Source organism: Halichoerus grypus, chromosome 2, assembly GCF_964656455.1.
Source record: "Halichoerus grypus chromosome 2, mHalGry1.hap1.1, whole genome shotgun sequence".
Taxonomy (NCBI): domain Eukaryota; kingdom Metazoa; phylum Chordata; class Mammalia; order Carnivora; family Phocidae; genus Halichoerus; species Halichoerus grypus.
Window position 1 is genome coordinate 79560886 of NC_135713.1, and position 19986 is coordinate 79580871.

General features: G+C 38.7%; 2 protein-coding genes across 5 annotated transcripts in view; one reads left to right on the forward strand and one right to left on the reverse strand.

Annotated features, from left to right (window-relative positions):
* The window catches only part of SKIC3 (SKI3 subunit of superkiller complex), a 100147-nt gene extending 95517 nt beyond the window's left edge, over positions 1-4630 (forward strand). For all 4 annotated transcript variants that reach the window (XM_078067045.1, XM_078067043.1, XM_078067044.1 and 1 more), the window contains one exon: positions 627-4630. In XM_078067045.1, coding sequence (XP_077923171.1) covers positions 627-701 — 75 coding nt within the window. In that variant the 3' untranslated portion in view covers positions 702-4630. The remainder of the gene's footprint in view (positions 1-626) is intronic.
* An 8816-nt stretch (positions 4631-13446) lies between these two features.
* The window catches only part of FAM81B (family with sequence similarity 81 member B), a 55855-nt gene continuing 49315 nt past the window's right edge, over positions 13447-19986 (reverse strand). The window contains exons 6-8 of the mRNA XM_078066324.1: positions 17428-17563; positions 15420-15615; positions 13447-13709 (exon numbers count right to left, since the gene is read on the reverse strand). Of these exons, the coding sequence (XP_077922450.1) occupies positions 13576-13709; positions 15420-15615; positions 17428-17563 (466 nt within the window). The 3' untranslated portion in view covers positions 13447-13575. The remainder of the gene's footprint in view (positions 13710-15419; positions 15616-17427; positions 17564-19986) is intronic.

A 19986-nucleotide genomic window follows, 5' to 3' on the forward strand; every position in this document is an offset into this window, starting at 1 on the left:
ATAGAGCCTCGAATCTAGAACCTCAATTCTAAGCTATGGTTTTAAAGGAGAGAAGTATTGGGCACCTGGGTGGCTAAGTCGGTTAAGTGTCTGCCTTCAGCTCAGGTCATGATCCTGGAGTTCTAGGATGGAGCCCCGCATCTGGCTCCCTGCTCAGCAGAGAGTCGGCCTCCTTCCCACCCCCCGACCCCTCGCTCGTGTTTTCTTTCTCTCCCTTGCTCCCTCTCTTTCTCAAACAAATAAAAATCTTTAAAAAAAAAATAAAGGAGAGGAGTATCATTTGCACAGTTCTGTGTATAAAGTGGTCTTCCGGGTAAGGGTTTAGAGATGACAGTATTATAAACAAAACCACCACTTTCATTTTATACAGTGCTGACGAAGGGTAACAGTCAAAATGTTGCATCTATACTACTTGAGCATTTGAGTAAATTGTGCTTATCTTTGATGTTGGCTTTGGCTAAACAATTTATTTCAGCAAACATGACTGAAAAGATTGCATGTAGTCACTTTTTCTTGTGTTGTTTGATATTGCTTGCTGCCTTTTGGCATACTTGGCTTCTATGAATTTAAACATAGTTACTGTTAATAAACAAAATACTAATGTTCCTATATGTGATTTCCCCTAGGTGCTGGTAAACAATGCCAAAACTCATGGAGATACAAGAGCATTGGAATTGAATCAGAAATTGTCCTCACAGTAACAGTATGTTATTTTATAGTAAGCAAGCAAAGAAAAAGTTATTAGAAAGAATCGATGAATCAAGACTGTTCCCCAAAGCAACATTTAAAAAAAACATAGTTATAATCATCCATTCCTATTTTAAATCTAAAGACATTTAAGTTCTTAAGCTAGGGATTTAATTTTTCAAACACTCGTAATATAACTTTAATTTGAAAAATATGTTTGATTTTGAGAAGCCCATAATGAAAGGAAAAAACATGATTCCCGTAGGTGTTCATCAATAATTTGTAAACCATTCTTTTCTCCATCTTGCATTGTGCATAATAAGATATTTTTTGTACCCCTTTACAATAAAGTGTTTATAGCCATTTTCCAAATAATATGCAAAAGCAGATTAGCACAGTGCAGAATTTTACTTCTTAAAAAATAAATTGAAAGATGTAATTTCTTCTATGAACTCTGGAGTTCAGCAGACCGACTCATCATAACATCTAAATAATCTTACAGCCTATTTTACTAGTGGTTCATTTCAGATTCTGTTGAAGAAGTATAATGTAAATGTTGGTGAGTTTAGACTGCTAATGGATATGTTTGTATAATTCAAAACACTCAGGTGTATGGCTGCATTAAAAAAATTAATGGAAAATTTTGGAAAATAATGCCGACAGTGTTTAATTGATCATGCAGTTTCTTCAGTTATGACGAAAAGACTTGAACTTTCTGAAATAAGAAAAAACATAGTGTCTTATTTTCTTTATAGTATTAATATCAGATATAATTTCTAAGTTTCAAATTTTAAAACTTGAAAGCAACGTTACGTATTTTAGTTTTTCAAAAAACCTTTTATATATCTGAAACAACTGTATGTTGCTTACTTTGGATTTGTGGCTTTAAAAAATATTTTCAGATATTTACATATACTATTCGTTGTATGAAAATGTGTGGTTGTACAATTTATGTATGCAGTTTTTCTAAATCAGCTTTATGGTGTTATTTTGTGAGATAATATAAATTTATAATATTCTGTAATTAAATTTTGCTCCAAAGGTTAATCTATTGAACTAACTATAATTTGGTGAATTCCCAAATTTGGCTGAATATTATCCTCATTCAGACCTATGCAATCAGAATCTTTAAGGATAAGGGCCTAGAACTCTGCATGATGAAGGCATGCCTAAGAGATTCTAATGTTCATTCAGGTTGGTGAACCACTGGATTAATCCAATGATGATTATTCCCTTTACTTTTTTCTTTAAAAGAAGCACTTGCCGTTCTCTGCCCATTTCTTCCTTATCCTCACAACTGTCCAGCTGATTCAGTTCTTTTGACAGCCTGGCCCACAGACTTAGCCAGAGATGAGCTGCAAAAGGTTGCCTGTGCCTCTCTGGTGCCCGTGCCCTCCTCCTTCCTCTGGCAAGCACTTTAGCCTTTACCCCAGAATGGCCTGGATCTATTTGCTTCAATGCTTATGAGTCAGTTCTTGTTTTCCATCTGCTTTCTGGGGTGTCACTTGCTTCACGAGGTTACTTTCTCCTGCAGTATGGACTTGGTTAGTCTTTGCTCCAGGCCTGTAGCCAGGGAGTGACCTTCTGACTAAGTTGCCTCGTTCTGGCCTCCGAGAACCTCAGACCCAGGTTTTCTAGAAAGGAAGGTTCGAAAACACTATAGTTAATACCATCTCAGGTAATTCTTTTTGCATGGATGTACACACATCCTGTCTTTTCTTTGTTCTCTTAAGATTACTGCCCAGTTACTGTGAGGCTCCAATCATAAATGTATGAGTTTTACAGAGGTTACATAATGCCAGACCTTTGCTAAATGTTTTAAACATTGTCATTTAATCTTAGTAAGTAAAGGAAAATAGTGCTAAACACTATACTTAAAGCAAAGAAAAACCTGAAATGGAATCAGTGTTATAAGATTCTAGGAACTTAAAAGTAGCCAAAATTTCCCTTCATTTTATATGTAAGTTTAGAGAAATTACATTAAAAGTTATTTCCAGAAGTGTCAATATTTAGCATTCATATTAGATATTTCCTTATTTGAGAATTATAGTGCATTTTTGCTAATTTTTATCTACCTTTTGGCTCTTATTAATTAATTAGATATTTATAGTCCAGCTAGACATCTGATAATCATTTTCTGTGGGAAACATATATTTCAGCTTATGAGTAAACTTTTAGAACACAATCTACTTGCTTGGGATCACTTATCATATTTCTAAACTGTCCCTTGCATTAATTTCTGGTCAGGATAAAAAAAAACACCTTAGTTTAAAATGCTATGCTCTTTTTTCAGTTTGAAATGAAATTTCCTTTCATTTGGGAATCTACACAGAACAGCATTGGACAGAAATACCCGGGTTCTCCATTAAGGGAATTAAAAGATATGGTTACCTAAACTAGCATAAAAAAAAAAAAAAAAAAACTACTCTGAAACATTAGGTAAATATTTACTGATGTGTAATACATGAATATGAAAAGATACATGTTTGGTTGCTTCATAGAAAAGCTTGATACTTGTTTTGGGGACATTTTATAGGAACACAAAAATGAAGCATATTTTATATATGAGTCAGAGGGACTTGCAGATCTATTTCAGTTTTTGCACACTTTAAAAAATGTGGAACTTTGTTTTGGCATAGTTGACCCTGTCTCTCTACAGGTCTTCCTTTTTTCCACTTTAGTTGCTAATGGATAGAAAGCTTCTCAGACACCCATATGTAGACTCAGATGCTGGTTATAAACTGACCGTCAATTTGCAGGAGAGGTTTTTTGGTTTTGTTTTGTTTTTTACATTAGAAAGATACATTTGTGTATCAGATACAAGTACAGGATTTTCTTCCCATATATGTATTTTTAAAGACTTTTTATACAAAGAAGGTAAAAAGTCAGAAAATTCCCTTATTTAGAGTATATACCTTATTTTTGGTTTTGAAAATAGAGTCACTTAAGATCTGTTGCACTGAAAATCCACTCAAGGTGTCTAGCTGTCCCTTTGCTATGTAATAATGGGTTTTTCCTCTTTTGGGCTGACTAAAATAGGAACTTTTTGAACAGCAGGGTTTTAAATTCTAATGTACCTAAAAAATATCCTATACAACTATAATTTTTTTAAAAATAAATGCTAAATTATCTTTAGACCTCAAAATGTTTTGAGGGAACTTAAGAATAGAATCTCTTTAACAAACAGCTGTTATGAAACATTTGAAATCCTTTTTTCTTTTATTTTCAATTTAGAATTGAAAATACCTATTTGTTTTAGTGAAGGGATATGATGCCAGGAGACGGATAATTAAAATTGGAGTATCCCTTGGAAAAGGGGTTGGGTTTCATAGTACTTCACTGGAGTGTTGAAGTAATTTGCATGTCATCTCATCATCTCTCCTGAGTTTGAATCAGTACAAAAGTTCATTTGGGCTACATACTTCCCCTGTATATAGTACCTATTATAAAAACATATTTAAATTATTAATTTTTCTGAAGAGAAGATGGGCACTAAAAAAAATGTTTATCTTGCTATTTCTGCTTATATGGGAGGCAGAATAATGGTTACCCAAACTTGTCTTGCCCTAATTACCAGAACCAGTGAATATCTGGCTAAGGGGCTATGCAAATGTGACCTTGACATGGAGAGATTATCCTGGATTATTTGAGTGGACCCACTTTAATCACAGAAGTCCTTAAATGTGGAGAGCCTTTCTGAGAGTGACAGTGGAAGGTCAGAGGTTTGACATTGCTGACTTTGAAGATGGAGGAAGATGGTTCCAGCCATGGAATAAAGGCAGGCTCTAGAAACTGGAAAAAGCAAGGCAACTTTTTTTCCACTGGAGTTCCCAGAAAGGAATGTAGCCCCACTGGCACCTTGACTGTAACCTGCTGACTCCCATGTTGGACATCTGACTTATACAGAGCTGTAAGATAATAAATTTACATTGTTCTTAAGCTACTAAGTTTGTGGTAATTTGTTATGGCAGCATAGAAAATGAGGGCATTGCTCACTGTGTATATTGTTAAAGTGAAGACACATTCCTTTGAAGTTGGATTTCACTAGATCACTGAAATTGGGGATTATCATCTTAATTGTTGCCCCAAAAAGGGGTCATCAGATAAAGATGATGAGTTATTAAAAATGGTTACTGTGAAAATATAAATGTCGTAAGTATTTGACTCTTAAGAATATGTGGCTGTTTATTGCTGTAACAGTATCTGAAGTATTCTCACTTAACATGCTGCCTGCAGCACAGAATCACCATAGAGTTGATCAGGTACTTCACTCTCATTCTCTTTAAAAGAGCTGCATTAAATTATACTCACAAAACCTAAGTGGTGTGTTTCAATCTGGGTTTCAATATTTAATGGGTATGTGACTGGATAAATTTTATGTCTTGGCCTTTAATTTTTATGTAAATATGTAAAGTCGGGGCCTTGAGCTAGATTTCTAATGGCAGCATTCTGTTATTCTAAGGTCACCAAGGTTTTCTAGGTCCAAAATGAGCTGGAGCAAAATACTGAAACTGCTTGGTGCAGCACCTGGGAAGCAGCAACTCTGGTTTCCATTAAACGGGGGCCCCTCTTGTGCTTACAAACCTAAGGGAGAACCCCTTTCCAAAGATGGTTCCACTGTAAAAAAAAAAAAAAGTAGTTAATCAGTTGTAGGTATTAAGACTCTGAAAAAGAAAGTAAACCTACACTCGGGAATATTGTAATGGAAAACAGCATCTATGAATGGTTGAGTGTAATTACATGTGCCTTCTACGTGCCAAATAGTTATACTTCATACAGAAAGAGCACCCACAGTATATAAAATAAGCACATTGTTTGATTATCTGACTCCCTTGTGGCTTAAGTAACTTGAGTTTCTAAGACCCTGCCTTTTTAAATGCCATTTCCTCCCCTTTGATCATACAAAATTATGGTGGTTGCTTTCTCTATGGAGAAAATATGCCACATAGTTTAGTATCAGGTAACTGCCTGATACTAAACTATGTGGCACATTTTTTAGGAAAAACCTGTATATACAGGTTTTAAGGTTCTAATCTTAATTTTCTGTTTAATAGATCAAGAAATAGTGTACAAATAGTCTTTACAAAAAGATTATTTGCTGGCTTCAAAAGTTTGGAAATTAGCCTAAAAAGTCAGGTGGTGTGGAAAAAAAAGATATGGTTATAGGTTCTATCTTTGCAGACTGAGTTATGTGTTTCTGGGCACAAGAGAAAAGCCAGATGGAGCAGAAGGTTTTTCGTGTGCAAAGAAGATTAGAGAGAAAATATACTGCTGAGAAGGCAAATTTATATTGTCATGAACAGCTTCATTGTTTATTTCTGAATTGCTGGAGGCCAACCCCATAGTGCCTCAGCACAAGTGCTATTTATATATGGTTGGAAGGCTTCTCTATCTAAGGACGAGGCTCAGAATGATTTATTAACTCACTAGAATCAGATTTATGATAAGCAGTGGTGAATACTTTGTGAACATTGGAAAGTATGCAGGCAGGAATAAGCTTTTGCGCAAGTCAAGTAGCTTCTAGCAAAGCCAAATAAAAGCCGCCATTGCAGAGCATGTTGGCACTGTCACTTGCTTCAGCGGAGGAGCTTTCTGTGCTGATGAGGTGGCAATCATTGCCGAGCGTGCACAGGCAGGGATAGATAGAGTGCCCACTGTGTGCCAGGCTCTTCACACTTTACCTCGTTTAAGCCTCACATCCTTCTTTACAGTAGATGCTATCCTCATTTTCAGAGCCCACCCCTCAAAAAAAGGAAGCTCAGAGATTACTCTTCTCTCTATTCTTAAGTAAATAGAATTCCAGTACTGTTGTCTGATTTTGTTAATAACTGCTGACACCTCAAATGTCAATGAGTTGAAGTATGTGTCTTTGGGACTGACTCAGTTATCCTGCCAAGTTGTATTCTGATATTGCCATTTACCTAGTGCCGCTATCTGAATTCTAGAAAGAACCTAGGAGGAAGGAGACTCCTCCAAAAGACTAACTTGGCAAATTTATTTTTCCCCCAGCTTTACTTGCAAATTTAAACCTATGCAATGATGAGGAGTACTCCACCCTTGTCCGATTTTGAACTTAATAGAAACTGAGACCGGCAGTGAGCTAATTGTTACATTTAGTCCTTGATAACATCACAGGGGCCAAACCTTGGTTTCCTCTTTGGCATTATTAATCTCTCTTCCATGAACTTTCTTTTGGCCCTCCACATGTGTTAGGTACCTAGCACTTTCTTAGTTTTTAAAGACCTTGTTTTACTTATCAACTAATCCCTGCAGAGGAGGTAATCAATAAAAGCTCCTGGTTGTGTTTTTGTTCCTTTCTGAGGGTTTTATGTTGGTGTTGTGAATACTTAAAAGCCTTTAAGTGCTAAGCAATGGAATTTAGGCATAAGAACTAGATAGATTCCTTGATATAGGAGTTGTTCTGAGTTGCAGAAGTAGGTTTGTCCACCACCATTCACATGTCTCCAAAAAGACCCCACACACTTGAAGTCCATCCCTGAATGTCTCCCTTGTGAAAGCAGTGCATTATTTTTTGGAAAAGCATCTGACAGTTGGATACTAATGACTTTGACCTGATAATAATGGCTTTTGGGTTTGCTTTGATGGCCAGAACTTACAGAGGAAATATGCTTCACCGCACCTTGGCATCAGCATCTTGTCCCGCTCCAGTCAATGTCTGTAAGGTTTCTTCATTATGTTAACCACCCTCCCGAGACAGAGAAAGAAATGCTTTTAACGCAGAGGAATACTTGCTCTTTATAGTTTTGTTCCAGGAGAAATCTATATTTTGTACTTCTTTTTGCTTTGGTCCAGTGCTAGATTATTGCAAACCAAAGTATTTCTTCTTATACATAGTGCAAGGACCTTTATAAACTCAAGTATTTTTAGACACTAATCTGAATCAGAGTTGGATGAAAGAGTACCATGGAACTTGTCTTTCCCATCAAAATTAAAAGCTCTGTTTATTATTATTACTAATCGGTACCAATTATCAAGCACAGCACCTACTATTTATCAGATACTACATTAGATGGTCTACATATATTTAGAGAAATAATACAGTAGAATGTTTAAGAGCTCTTTTCTGGACTAATGAGTTCAAATTCTGGCTGCACCTCTGATTAGCGGTGTAACCTCACAAAAATTACCGAATCTCTCTGTGCCTTAATAGTAGACATCTCTTTGGAGGATTAAATGAGTTAATTGAGGTAGAGTGCTTAGAGAAGTCTTTGATAACAAGGTAGGTATATTATTACCCCATTTTAAGGGAGGAAACTAAGACTCCAAAGTTAGAGAACATATCCAAAGTCATGCAGATAGTGACTGGTGCCACACTGGTTTTAAACTAAGATCTGTCAGACCTCAGAACTCCTCAAGACTTCTCAGCATAGATGTTTAAATTATTTTTCTGTTTTCTCAGTTTGTGTCTTTTGGGACTGTAAAAGAGGACCTGGTTTCTGACATACTGCTGATCGCATCAATCATTTTTTACTCACATCGTTTATCACATGTATAAATAGCTTCTGAAAATGAAGTAGCAGAACCAAGGAATGGGTTTATGGAAAATTTAGGAAGTTAGAAAATTTCATGACTGTATATTAAGGGAAAGATCTGAAATAAAAAATCTTTACTACAAATGAGTGTGACCTTAATCTGGAGAGGGAAATGCCAAACTGGGCAGGGGCCAAAACAGTCTATATTTTTCTGACAACAATTCTGCCTCTCCCTGGGAGAGCTCAGCACCCTTTCTGCATCTGAGAAGATGCAACACATTTTTTTTTTTTTTAATGGCTGGAAGGGGAAAGCATTTACAACTGTTCTCCTACTGAATTGTGTAATGTACCCACTTTTGTACAGGGTCCTCTTCAATAGGTGGGGATTTAATGCTGGGTCTGAAAGCATTACTGGAAGAACTCCAACTTGGTACCATCTGCTAGCAGGAACTCACAGGGAAGACTGAAATCCTCAAAAGATGATACTTCCTCTCCTACTTCGCTGTCACTGTCCTCAGATAGTCACCTAGAAACTTCTAGGTTCCTCCTTTGCCTGTCCCCTCAGTGTTCTATGTCCTCAGGGATTTTCCATTGTCTCTGTTTCTCACAGTAGTCTTCATGTCCTTCACTCCCACCCCTCCCAACCCCAGGTGGTCTCTTCCTTCTTCATCCATAAGTCCAAGTCCTATTTCCATGCTAGATCTTCAGTTTAGATCTCTCTCATGCTCCAGGTCATATTTTGCAATCACTGCTGGATACCTCCCCTTGGACATCCCATTGATACTTCAAAATCAATTAGTTTAAAACTGAGCTCATTATCTACACTCTTCTCCATCATCTCCCTCTTTTCCCATCCAAATATGCTTCCCACACTGTGTCTGTAATCTGTTCTCCACACTACAGCCAGAGGGATCTTCTAAAATGCAAATCTGATAATGTCATTCCCCTATTTAAAATCCTTCAAAGCTACTCTGGGTCTTGAAGATAAAGCCCAAGTTCCTCAACAAGAGTTATAAAGCCCTTTGTGATCAGACAACCTGCTCTCCCTAATCTCTCCAGCCTTCTTTTCATTATTTACCTTCTCTCCCATCTCCTATGGCATACCCTTTAGGTTCTGACCATATCTTGCAGTTCTGGCATGTGTTCCATTCTCTTGGCCTCTGGGCCTTTGCCCATGCTGCTCTATCTCCCTGAGCTCTGGCCTCTACCAACCATGGCCCTGTCCCTTGCTAATGTCTGCTTATACTGTAGAGGTCTCAATTTAGATATCCCTTCTTCTGGAAGACCCCTTTGCTTTATTTCCCATGTTTTCCTAAATGCCTCTCTCAGGTGCTCCATCACACTCTTTACTTGCCCATGTGTTTGAAAGTTTAATTATTGGACTTTTCCACTAGACTATAAGTTCCCTAAGAGCAGGGTCCATATTTAGTTTGCTCAATATGGTATTCCCAATGCCTAGCACCTGAATGAATGGAGGCTGCAAAGATGTAAAAAGTAATATCTCACAGAAGTTTGTGTATGTGTATGTATGTATTAGAGATCAAGTTTCCCCCTGGTGTTTTTGGGTACTACTTGCTGCTATCATGGGTGATACCAATAGAAGTAAGCAGACACTTGTGTCTGTAGAAGAAGGGAAAGCTGCTAATGTCCAGGCAACTTTGGGGATGCTTTTTCTTTGACCTTGGGCCTTATTGCTCTCCTGTCCGGTGGTGATCATATCCACCCCACGATGGGGCTGAGAAGGTGCTTACCTTTGTAGCATAAGGTGAGGAATTTGTCCTTCATCTTCAGTGAGGAAGCAAAATCCTTTGAACATTACCATTTAGTCCTTAGTGTAAATAATTTCATATGATTTTTACCCGTCAGTGCAGGTTTTGACAAGAGGAAGGAAATGGCAGAAAACACTGGGAGGCAGAGGACCCTTGGACTATTCAAACCTGTTCAGATGGTGTTGGTGCCTAAACCGAGAACTCTCAGAAATGATCTAACATATGCCTCAAGTCCACGGGGTGGATCTGCATTGCAGATTCTGTGGTGTTCAAACATCCTTCTGTATTTGTGGGAGACAAGTCTGACATTTCCCAAGGGATTAGGTGTTGATGTTTGATATAGAATAAAGTGCCACGCATATTGAGCTTCTCTAGGGGGATTGTCCTTGTCATCTTTTTGGATCCATGGCAAAATATATACAAAGGGAGGGAGGCCCAGAGCAGAGGTGAATTTGTGGCGAAATGACAGCTCTCAAGCTCCAGGACCCCTCACTTACTGAGCCCTAGCCACGTGTTTACAAGGTTGATGGAAAATTTGCAGAAGTAAGGCGTTTTAACGACAATAAGACCATTGATTAAGATCGTTATCTCCACTCCCCTTTCTGTTGATGTCAGGTACCCCTGGAGTGGCTATGGCCATCTTTGGATCCAGCAAAAGAGAAGTTGACTTGGGGATATATTTGGGTTAGAGGGATATGTTTATGTTGTTCATGATCACTTCTGGATGGAGAAGGTTGCGGCTGTCCTGAAGTAGCCGTGGCTTTCAGGAATGTTCCTACAGACTTTGGCGCCAATTCATCAGGACAGAACATTAACAATAAATCAAAATTGTATAAGCTTTAGGCCCTACAAAACCTCGATCCACCTTCTCTCTAGGCATAGCTCTCAGGTCATCTAGAGCCTAAGCAAATCTGTGAACACCCCAACTTGGGATTCCAAGCAAGAACACTGACAGAAGACCCTTTGATTCCCCTCCTACCCTCCGGTATTACATTCACTTCTACATGGTACTACCCTGTCACCACCAATGAGAGAGATCCATTCTGCAAAGCCTTTGGCTTGATCCTACACTATTATTTGAACTACAATTTAGAGCATTTTTACTTATAAGGAAAGAAGAACTGTAGAGTAAAAAATGGGTATGAATGAGATGACGTGGCTCTTGGTCTGTATGAATTTCTAATTTAACCCTTCCTATAACCACTTACTTGATTCATTAGAAAGAGTTACTGCTTCAGCCTAGTAGTATATTTGCTGTGGTGGTGATTTTTTAAAATACATTTTTACTGGAAACAAAAATATTATAATCTAAAAACATATTCTTATGTAGAAAACAAATTTCTTCATAATCCAGTCACTGCTAACGTTTGTTGTAAATTCCTACTTTTTTGCATACTATACGGTATACATATTCTGTTTAACATATTTCAAAATATTTTTTGACATGATTGGGATCATATTCATGTTGCCTTGCAACTTGCTTTTTTCACCTATCAGTGTATCTTGGATATCTTTTTGTGTTAAGGGTTGGAGAGCATTTTTATCTGGTGATCTCATTAATTTAGTCACTTCCTAATATTTAGGTTATTTTCAGGCTTTTTGTTTTATTTATACTATAACAAATGGTGCTGTAATGAGTATCCTTGGTCATTTATCTTTGCACATTTTGAAAGGTTCTTTATTCTGTGTAATATAAATTTTGAATTTTTTTGTAATATAAATTTCGAATAGTAAAATTCCAGGGTCAAAGAATAAATACATTTTAAAATATTAATAGATGTTTCCAAACTGCTCTCTTACTCGTTGTACCAATTTATAGGCTCACCAGTAATATAGGAATGCACATTTCTCAACAGCCTCGTCGAGTACTTTAATTTTTGGTGATCTGCAAATAGTACCTAAGGGTTCCTTTAATTTGTATTTAATAGGTTGAATGTCTTTTCATATCTTCATTTCTTATTGTATTCTTCCATGACTTGCCTGTTCATTATTATTATTTTCTTATCCACTTATAAGAGTTTAGGATTACTTGAGATATTAGCCTTTTGTCTTAGCGTGACACTTGATTGCAAAGAATATTTGCTATTGCATTTTAAACTCTTAAATTCTGCTATGAAAATCCTTTGCAGGCGCCTGGGTGGCTCAGTCAGTTAAGTGACTGCCTTCAGCTCAGGTCATGATCCTGAAGTCCCGCATCAGGCTCCCTGCTCAGCAGGGAGTCTGCTTCTCCCTCTGAGCCTCCCCCCTCTCGTGCTCTCTCACTCTCTCTCTCTCAAATAAATGAATAAAATCTTTAAAAATGTCCTTTACAATATAGTCAAAGATGCTGTATGTAAATTAATAAAAAGAAATGGAGAGGTTTCATATAACTAAAAAATTAGGTGGACAATGGTCAAAAATTTATTTGGAAGGTAAGTTTGTACTTTCTTAGGGGAGAAGTTGTCACTTCTTCCTAAACCAAGGCAAGAGACTAAGTCTGAAACAATGGTCCTCTTGCCAGGTTACCAAAAGCTCTGTGATTAGAAATTAGTCTTTGGGGTGCCTGGGTGGCTCAGTCATTAAGCATCTGCCTTCGGCTCAGGTCATGATCCCAGGGTCCTGGGATCGAGCCCCACATCGGGCTCCCTACTCCGCGGGAAGCCTGCTTCTCCCTCTCCCACTGCCCCCGTTTGTGTTCCTGCTTTCGCTATCTCTCTCTCTGTCAAATAAATAAATAAAATCTTAAAAAAAAAAAAAAAGAAATTAGTCTTTGTTCTAGCAGATAGTGTATGACATGAATAGCTTATTTTTATTTTTAATGACTTTACTACCCAATACCAGGCTCTACACCTAACATTTATATCTAGAAAAGTTAGAAATATTTTAATTTTATAGAAAACTAATTTGAATTTGGCCCCTAGATCGAATTATGTTGGATGTTTTTCATAGAAACTGGTGTATTCTCTTATTTGGCATGGTTGGCTCTGACTTGCTCATAGCTCTGATACATACTGAGTACAATGAATCAGTAATTTTATATGCATGGGTTAGACTTGCTATAAATACTGGGATTGTTAGAAGATAAAAATCTCTGGATCAGAAGTTGCAGGTTGGCAGCCTGCTAGTTGTATCTGCCCTACAGATAGAGTAAATATTTTGAACTAGTTGCTAATGCTTATAAATGGTCTCATATAAAACCTGATTTCTAGTTTCTCTTGAAAAATAAAATTTGGGCACTAATGGATTACATACATATTGATAATGAACTAGAACTGCAGGCTGGCTAGTCTTTTTATAGACAGGGTAAGTGGTCTTCAGTTTGCCGCAGTTCCTGCCCTTCTTTTATGTTTACACCAGGCCCCTTCACTCATTGATGGACATTTTGTAGACGGCTCTTTATTTGTAGGCAAATAAAAATACAAAAAGTCATGTCTCTAAAAAATTCCTTAACTTTTTCAATAATAAATTAATGAAGACATCATAAATTTCTTTGCTTTATTGGATTTTCTGGTACATTCATCTCCTTAAAAAGGTGGTAAGAAATGCAGAGATATAAGAAGCAGTAAACACCCCAGAGATATTAACTTCTTTCCAACTCTTACCAACAAACCACTGTATTGGCTGGTGAAAAAGATGACTGAAACGTTTTATACCTCCTGGAGTTCCACTATCTTACGCTGTAATTTCTTTAGGTCTTTCTGTACTTTATATTTCTCTAAATCCATCTTTGTTTTCTGTATTTGTTGGAGGGAGCTGAGAGAGTCGTGAATTGATTTAAATCCTGGAAGAGGATAAGAGAATAGGTACACTTAATGCATTGGAACTTTTTTTAAAAAACAAAAGTTGCTAATCAGCAGTTCTGCCATAATTGGTCATTTAATTAAAAGCATATTAAATTCCATTAAGACCAGTCTAAAAATGTACAATAATCCATTTCTTATATGTCATGAAGATGCATTATCAGTAGTGTTTCAGCTTGTGTCTGGCTTCATTGTGAAAATTTAATTCAGTTCCTCTCCTCCTTGCCCAAATATATTGCATAACAAAATAGTTCTATATTTCAAGAAAGTAACTTAAAATATTTTCTTCTCTCTGTGTCATTTTGATAAGAAATTTTGATCTTTTTTTTTTCATTCTTGTTACCAAATTGAAGATAACACAGGTAAGATTTTAAAACTTCTCAGAAAGTAACCTGTTGAGGGACCTAAGGAGTGGCCACCAGCTGTTCCCCTGTTTTGTCTCTCTCTTATGCAAATCTAGTCTCAATCATGACTCAAGCTACCTACCAGACCTCCCAGACCTCCCAGGCCTCGAGCTTCTTAGGGTACAGCCCATTTCTTATTTATTGGGCCTTTCACATAGTCATTTCTCAACATACTTTTGTTAAAGGCGTAAAGGAGCACACCATTAATTTGGAATTCCCCTTTGCTAGAACTCCAGGTTAGTTAAATGAAGAAACAGAGATTGCAAATTCCTCTTTAGCTCATCCTGGGGATATACTAATGGAATGAATATAATTAAACCTCTGGTGCTAAGGTAGAAAACAGGGCCCTAAAAGAAGGGTCACTTAAGTTTGAGATATGATTCCTGGCCAGATAATTCATTAGATTGATTTGGCAGTGGGAGATGGGGGGAGGGGGGTAAGGGCGGTGTGGGTCAGATTTCCAGGCAGCAAATTTAACTTATATGCTAGGACCATCTGGCAGAATGAGACCTTAATATCTTCCTGAGACACCTTCAAGGTATCTCTGTACAGGACCAAAATTTGGGAGAATTTGCATGAATTTTTTGATAACTAGAAGACAGAAAATGAGATGGATCTTTCTTTAATAAAGGAACCTCTGGTTCCTGGTAATTCCGTCAGGATTGTGAGTCAAGGCAGATGGTTGCTCCACAGCACCTATCCCATGTCCTTCCCTTTGACAAATTAGATGAGCCTTTCAAATTAATCCTCTTTGATGTTAGCTCAGCTTGACACTGCTGCCATTAGCTTCCTTAAGAAGAAAAGCAGTCATTATACTGGACTCTGTTAATTCATCTCTCTTTGTCACTTCTAAAGGTCAGGTCTCCAGTCTGACATCTGTCCAGGTTCATTACCTGCAATTCAATGAGGGACATTTGATTTCAGGTCCTAATTTCATGATCTACCACAAGTAAGGTCTTGATCTCAAAGACTTTGCAAGTCTAACAATTCTATGATTCTATGATCTTAGTAAAAAAAAACAAAAAACAAAACAAAAAATAAAAACAACAACTCAGAGCCTTGGCAAGCTTGTGACACTGCCAAGTCCGAATGAAGGAAGAGAACTTGTTTACCTTGTAACCTTCCAATGGTATAGTGACATTCTATGGGATATTTAGAAAAGTCAGATTAAATACAGAAGGATATCGATAATGACAAGATTGATCCATGGCCATGAGCTCAAAGTAGACAACACTGAGGGATTGGATAAGCAAGGGCTAGTGTTCTTAATCAAAGGTGTCTGCTCACCTGATTGATATTCACTCTGCATTTTCTCTAATTCACCCCAGATGTGCTTTTCCAGTTGGTTCATCTTTTTGGACAGTTTATTTTCTATATGCTTTACTTTGCTTAGTTCTGCTTCCTGTTTCTCTGTGTTAATGAGATTCTCTAATTTGCTTGAAAGCTTCAGTAATTTTTCTTCCATTTTATTTTCAGACTTTTCCTATAAAAGATATCATGTGATAAAACTGCAGAAAAGAAAACTTACATGGATTTGTATTAGAGAGTTAGCTTAGAGAATGTTTTTAGCAAGTTCACTTTTCCATGTTAAACATGAAAAATCTCACCAAGTTCCTTTGTATCTAAAACTGTGTTCACAAGTGTGAGTTTATCCCTTTGTTTGGCTTTGTTTGTAGTTTCTAGAATTCTGCATGTGATGGGAGAAAGAAAAGAAAAGGCTGTGGTCTTGCTGAAATGCCCTAAGGATTTGGAATTATAGTCTAATGTTTAAAGAGGTGTGGCCAAGGAAGGCATTTTAGAAACTGCTTGACCTAGCGTCCTTGGACACGCTCCTGTTAGGTGTCCATATTCCCTCAAGCTTCCTATCTCCATGTGGACGGAGTTCAGCTAGAATAGTGATTCTTGACCCCTGTTGTCTATTCATATCACCTGGACCATCACACCACCCCCTGAAACTCTGATTTAATTGGTCCACAGTGGAGCTCAGGAATTTATCTAATTTAAAAACTCTCCAAGTGGGGCGCCTGGGTGGCTCAGTTGGTTAAGCGACTGCCTTCGGCTCAGGTCATGATCCTGGAGTCCCTGGATCGAGTCCCGCATCGGGCTCCCTGCTCGGCAGGGAGTCTGCTTCTCCCTCTGACCCTCCCCCCTCTCATGTGCTCTCTCTCATTCTCTCTCAAATAAATAAATCTTTAAAAAAAAAAAAAAATAAATAAAAAAAAATAAAAAAAAAAAAATAAAAACTCTCCAAGTGATTCTAATTGCAGTGAGGCGGGAACTCACGGGCAGCCTAAGGTTCATTAGCTGCTCTGCTCCTTCTCGCCCCCCACAGGGAATTTGCAAGCAGGAGCTGGGGGAGACTGACTTAGCCCTTCGGTTCTCCTGTCTTTGGCCCTGCCTGCCTGAGGGAGGTGGACTCCAGCCTCTCTCTTACTTGTGGTGGGAAGCTTCTGCCTGCAGGTGACCCTGTGGTCACCTAGTGCTGCCTAGAACTGGTGGATGAGTCTAACTCCAGGAGAACTAGCAGGCCCTCTTGGCTGCACATCAGACCACACAGACTTCAATAGCCTTATCAGTGATAAAGCTGTCATGGTTATCTCCATCTCTTGGATTCCCGTCTCTGTCAGCTGCCTAAAGCCCCTCTACTGAAGTTCCAGAAACATCTTATTTGAATCATCAGCAAGGCTGGCAGTCCCCGGTGACACAGATGGCCCTGTGCTGCTGTCCTGTGGGGGCTAGCAGCTGGCTGGCTGAGCTGCCTGGAGTGGAAGGGAACTTGCCATGAACAGATTTCCCCTCCATCCTGGTAGTCTTGCCTCAAAGCTGGGGGTTCTCTACAAGTTTGGATCTGGAAAAGGAGTTTTGAAAACCTTTGGTCTACTAATGGATCTTCTGAGAGGTAAACCGACTTGTCTATGGCAGAAGCTTTTCAGCTTTATTGTGTCCAAGCATCACCCAGGGAGCTTGCCTGGAAGCACAGATCCCCAGAGGAGGGCTCAGGGGGTCTGATGCCACTCTGGGTTGGGACCAGGAATCCGTATTTTTTTAAAAAAACCAACACCTCTCTTTAGGTTATTCTGTCATAGGTAGAGCACACTCAGAGGTATGGGATCATGGAGTTGGAGAGTAGCACACAGGACCAAGAGGCAGGCCCCTCGATTCCTACCTGGGTGCAGGAAAGGTAAGTGAATGTGACTGTGAATGTCACAATGAAACTTTCAAAACCTTGACTCACTGCTAATATCCAGACAATGACCATGCAGCCGTTTACTTCATGAATAACAGAACTCCTTACCAGTTTCTCCTGTAGGAGCTTCAGACATTGATTTATATGGCCAAGGTGGTCTTTTTCATAGGTGATGAATCGGCTTGCTGTCCATTTTTGATGGTTCTCAACTTCCTCATATAGATTATTTGAAAGTGAATTAAATCTGAGGGGGGAAAATGTTTCTACTTTAATAGGTAAATTTAAACACAAAACCAGAATTTAATACTGAGAAGCGCTGCAGTTTTTTTTTTTCAGATGATAAGGCTCAAGATATCTAGCAAGTACTTATGGTTTGATGTGGGAGGTGGGGGGTAAGGGGGCACATTCTGGGTCCCTGCCCTCAGCTTGCATTCAACCCAGCTGCTGACAACACCCCTCCTTATACCTTAAAATACACATATACACAGTGACAGACACATAGACACACAGAAACACAGGCGTCCTCCATGCAGATTTCCTCTTAGGGCCCGGGGTGCATTGTGTATGTGGAAGGAACACTGCGCTAAGTCACTTGGGATGGGGCTCTCCCTCTGTGGTAGGGGTCAGCAAACTGTTTCTATAAAGGGTCAGGTAGTAAATATTTAAGGCATTGTGGGCCATATGGTCTCCGTGGCAACCTCTCTGTTGTAGAACGACTCAGTGCTGCCATTGCAGCGGGAAAGCAACCACATAGGATACAAATAAGCATGGCTGATTTATAAGCAAATAAAGAACATGGTTGTGGTCTAATCTAAACTTTATGCTGAAATTTAAATAGCATATAATCACATGTCATAAAATATATATTTTTGTTAAAATTAGTAGGAAGTGTGCAAATCATTCTTAGTAGTGGGGAGGTTTGGCTAAGGGTGGTAGTTTGGGGAATCCCTGTTCTACATGGGTCACTTCCCGGCTGGGGGAGGATCTGGGCCAGAGAAAAGTCACAGAGAGGGAGTGGGGAAGGGAGCTGGAAGAGAGCCCGAGAGGACTTTGGGAAAGCAGAGTGTCCATGGGAGACCATCCTCGGTTGTCTTTTCTGTCTCAGGTGAAACTTCAATAAAGGCTCCGTCGCTTCCTGTGGGTCTCTGTGGATTCTTGGAGGGGTGGGGTGCAGGGAGGGCTTGAAGAGGTACTGAGCGAAATCAGTTGTAATAGGCTAAGGTGCTGGAAGTGACTGCTGACAGCAAAATGATGCACCATAGGAATATTAAATAACGGAATGAAGGGTTTTTAAAAATGGAAGTGGGTGTTATTACAGAGAGTAAAGGATTGGAATCATATATCATCAATTTGAAAAGTCACTGTCGAGTGGCTGAGGGTGTGAGTAGAAAGGAGAATCCACAGCTGGCATGACTGAGAACTCCGGGTCTGAGAAGGGGTGGGATGAGGGTGGGGGCTGGCGAGGGGTCTCTGTATGTTTTCTGCATGCGACTTGCTTGTAGTAAGATGTCGATTTCAAATTGCCTTTTAGAATAGGCAGTGTATTAGATAGGCAGGCGCAATGCATGTTGTTTGCTTTTGAAAATATTCAGACTACCTTACGAGTGGGTGGCTTGAAATAATCATTGCTGTAATGTTTTCAGGACAAATTATATGCAGATAATTGAGTTTGTGATATCACTGGACACTGCTTAAGACATGCTGGACATATATTGCATGTGTATGCTTCTTTAGCTTCCCCGAAAAAGTGTTCGAGCTAATATTTGGAAAAGACTGGTTATAAGAGGCCATTTTCATTTTTATTTAGACCAGTGGGCATCTAACAATGTACAGAGACCTTTTTGGTTGTCACAACTTGGAGATGCTACTGACATGTAGTGGGTAGAGGCCAGAAATACTGCTAAACATCCTACAGTGCACAGGACAGCCTCATAGTAAAGAATTATCCAGCCAAAATGCCAATGTGCCCACGTTGAGAAACCAGCACTTAGATGATGAAATCAAGGAATGGGAATCTTCATCTCCGTGAATTATCACATTTTTTGATCGGAGAGAGAGATTTTTCACATAGAATGCATACCTTGATTCGGGTGAGGACTTCAACAATGAAGAAGATACCTTTGGCCACTCTTCGTGTTCTTAATCCCATCACGGTTTCCAAACACCTAAGCTACTGGCTAACAGCGGAAGGGTCTCAGACAAATATGTTCCCAGCTGATACATGGACAACCTCGTTTCAGCCAACTGTTTCCTATGTCTGGAACACTCCTCCTTAGAACACACAATGGCTCCTGCCCTCATTTCATTCAGATTTCTATTCAAGTACCACTTACCACCTTAACAAAGGACTTTTTTTAAACCACACTTAAAACAACAAAAGATTTCATTTTCCCCGTCAGACTCTCCCTATTCCTTTATTTTTCTCCAAAATGCTTATCGCCATGTGATATGTTGTCTGCTTCACTAGAACGTAAGCTCCACGAAAGCATTTTTCTTTGTTCATGGTGGTGAACAATGGCTGGAATATAGGAAGTGCTCAATGAATAGGTGAATAAATGGATAAATGATTCATTCTTTCTCATTCAGTACCTTTTATTAAGGCTGTTCACAAATAACAAATCATATACTTGCCGAGATATTTAGAGATCTGATCTTCAGTTTTCATGT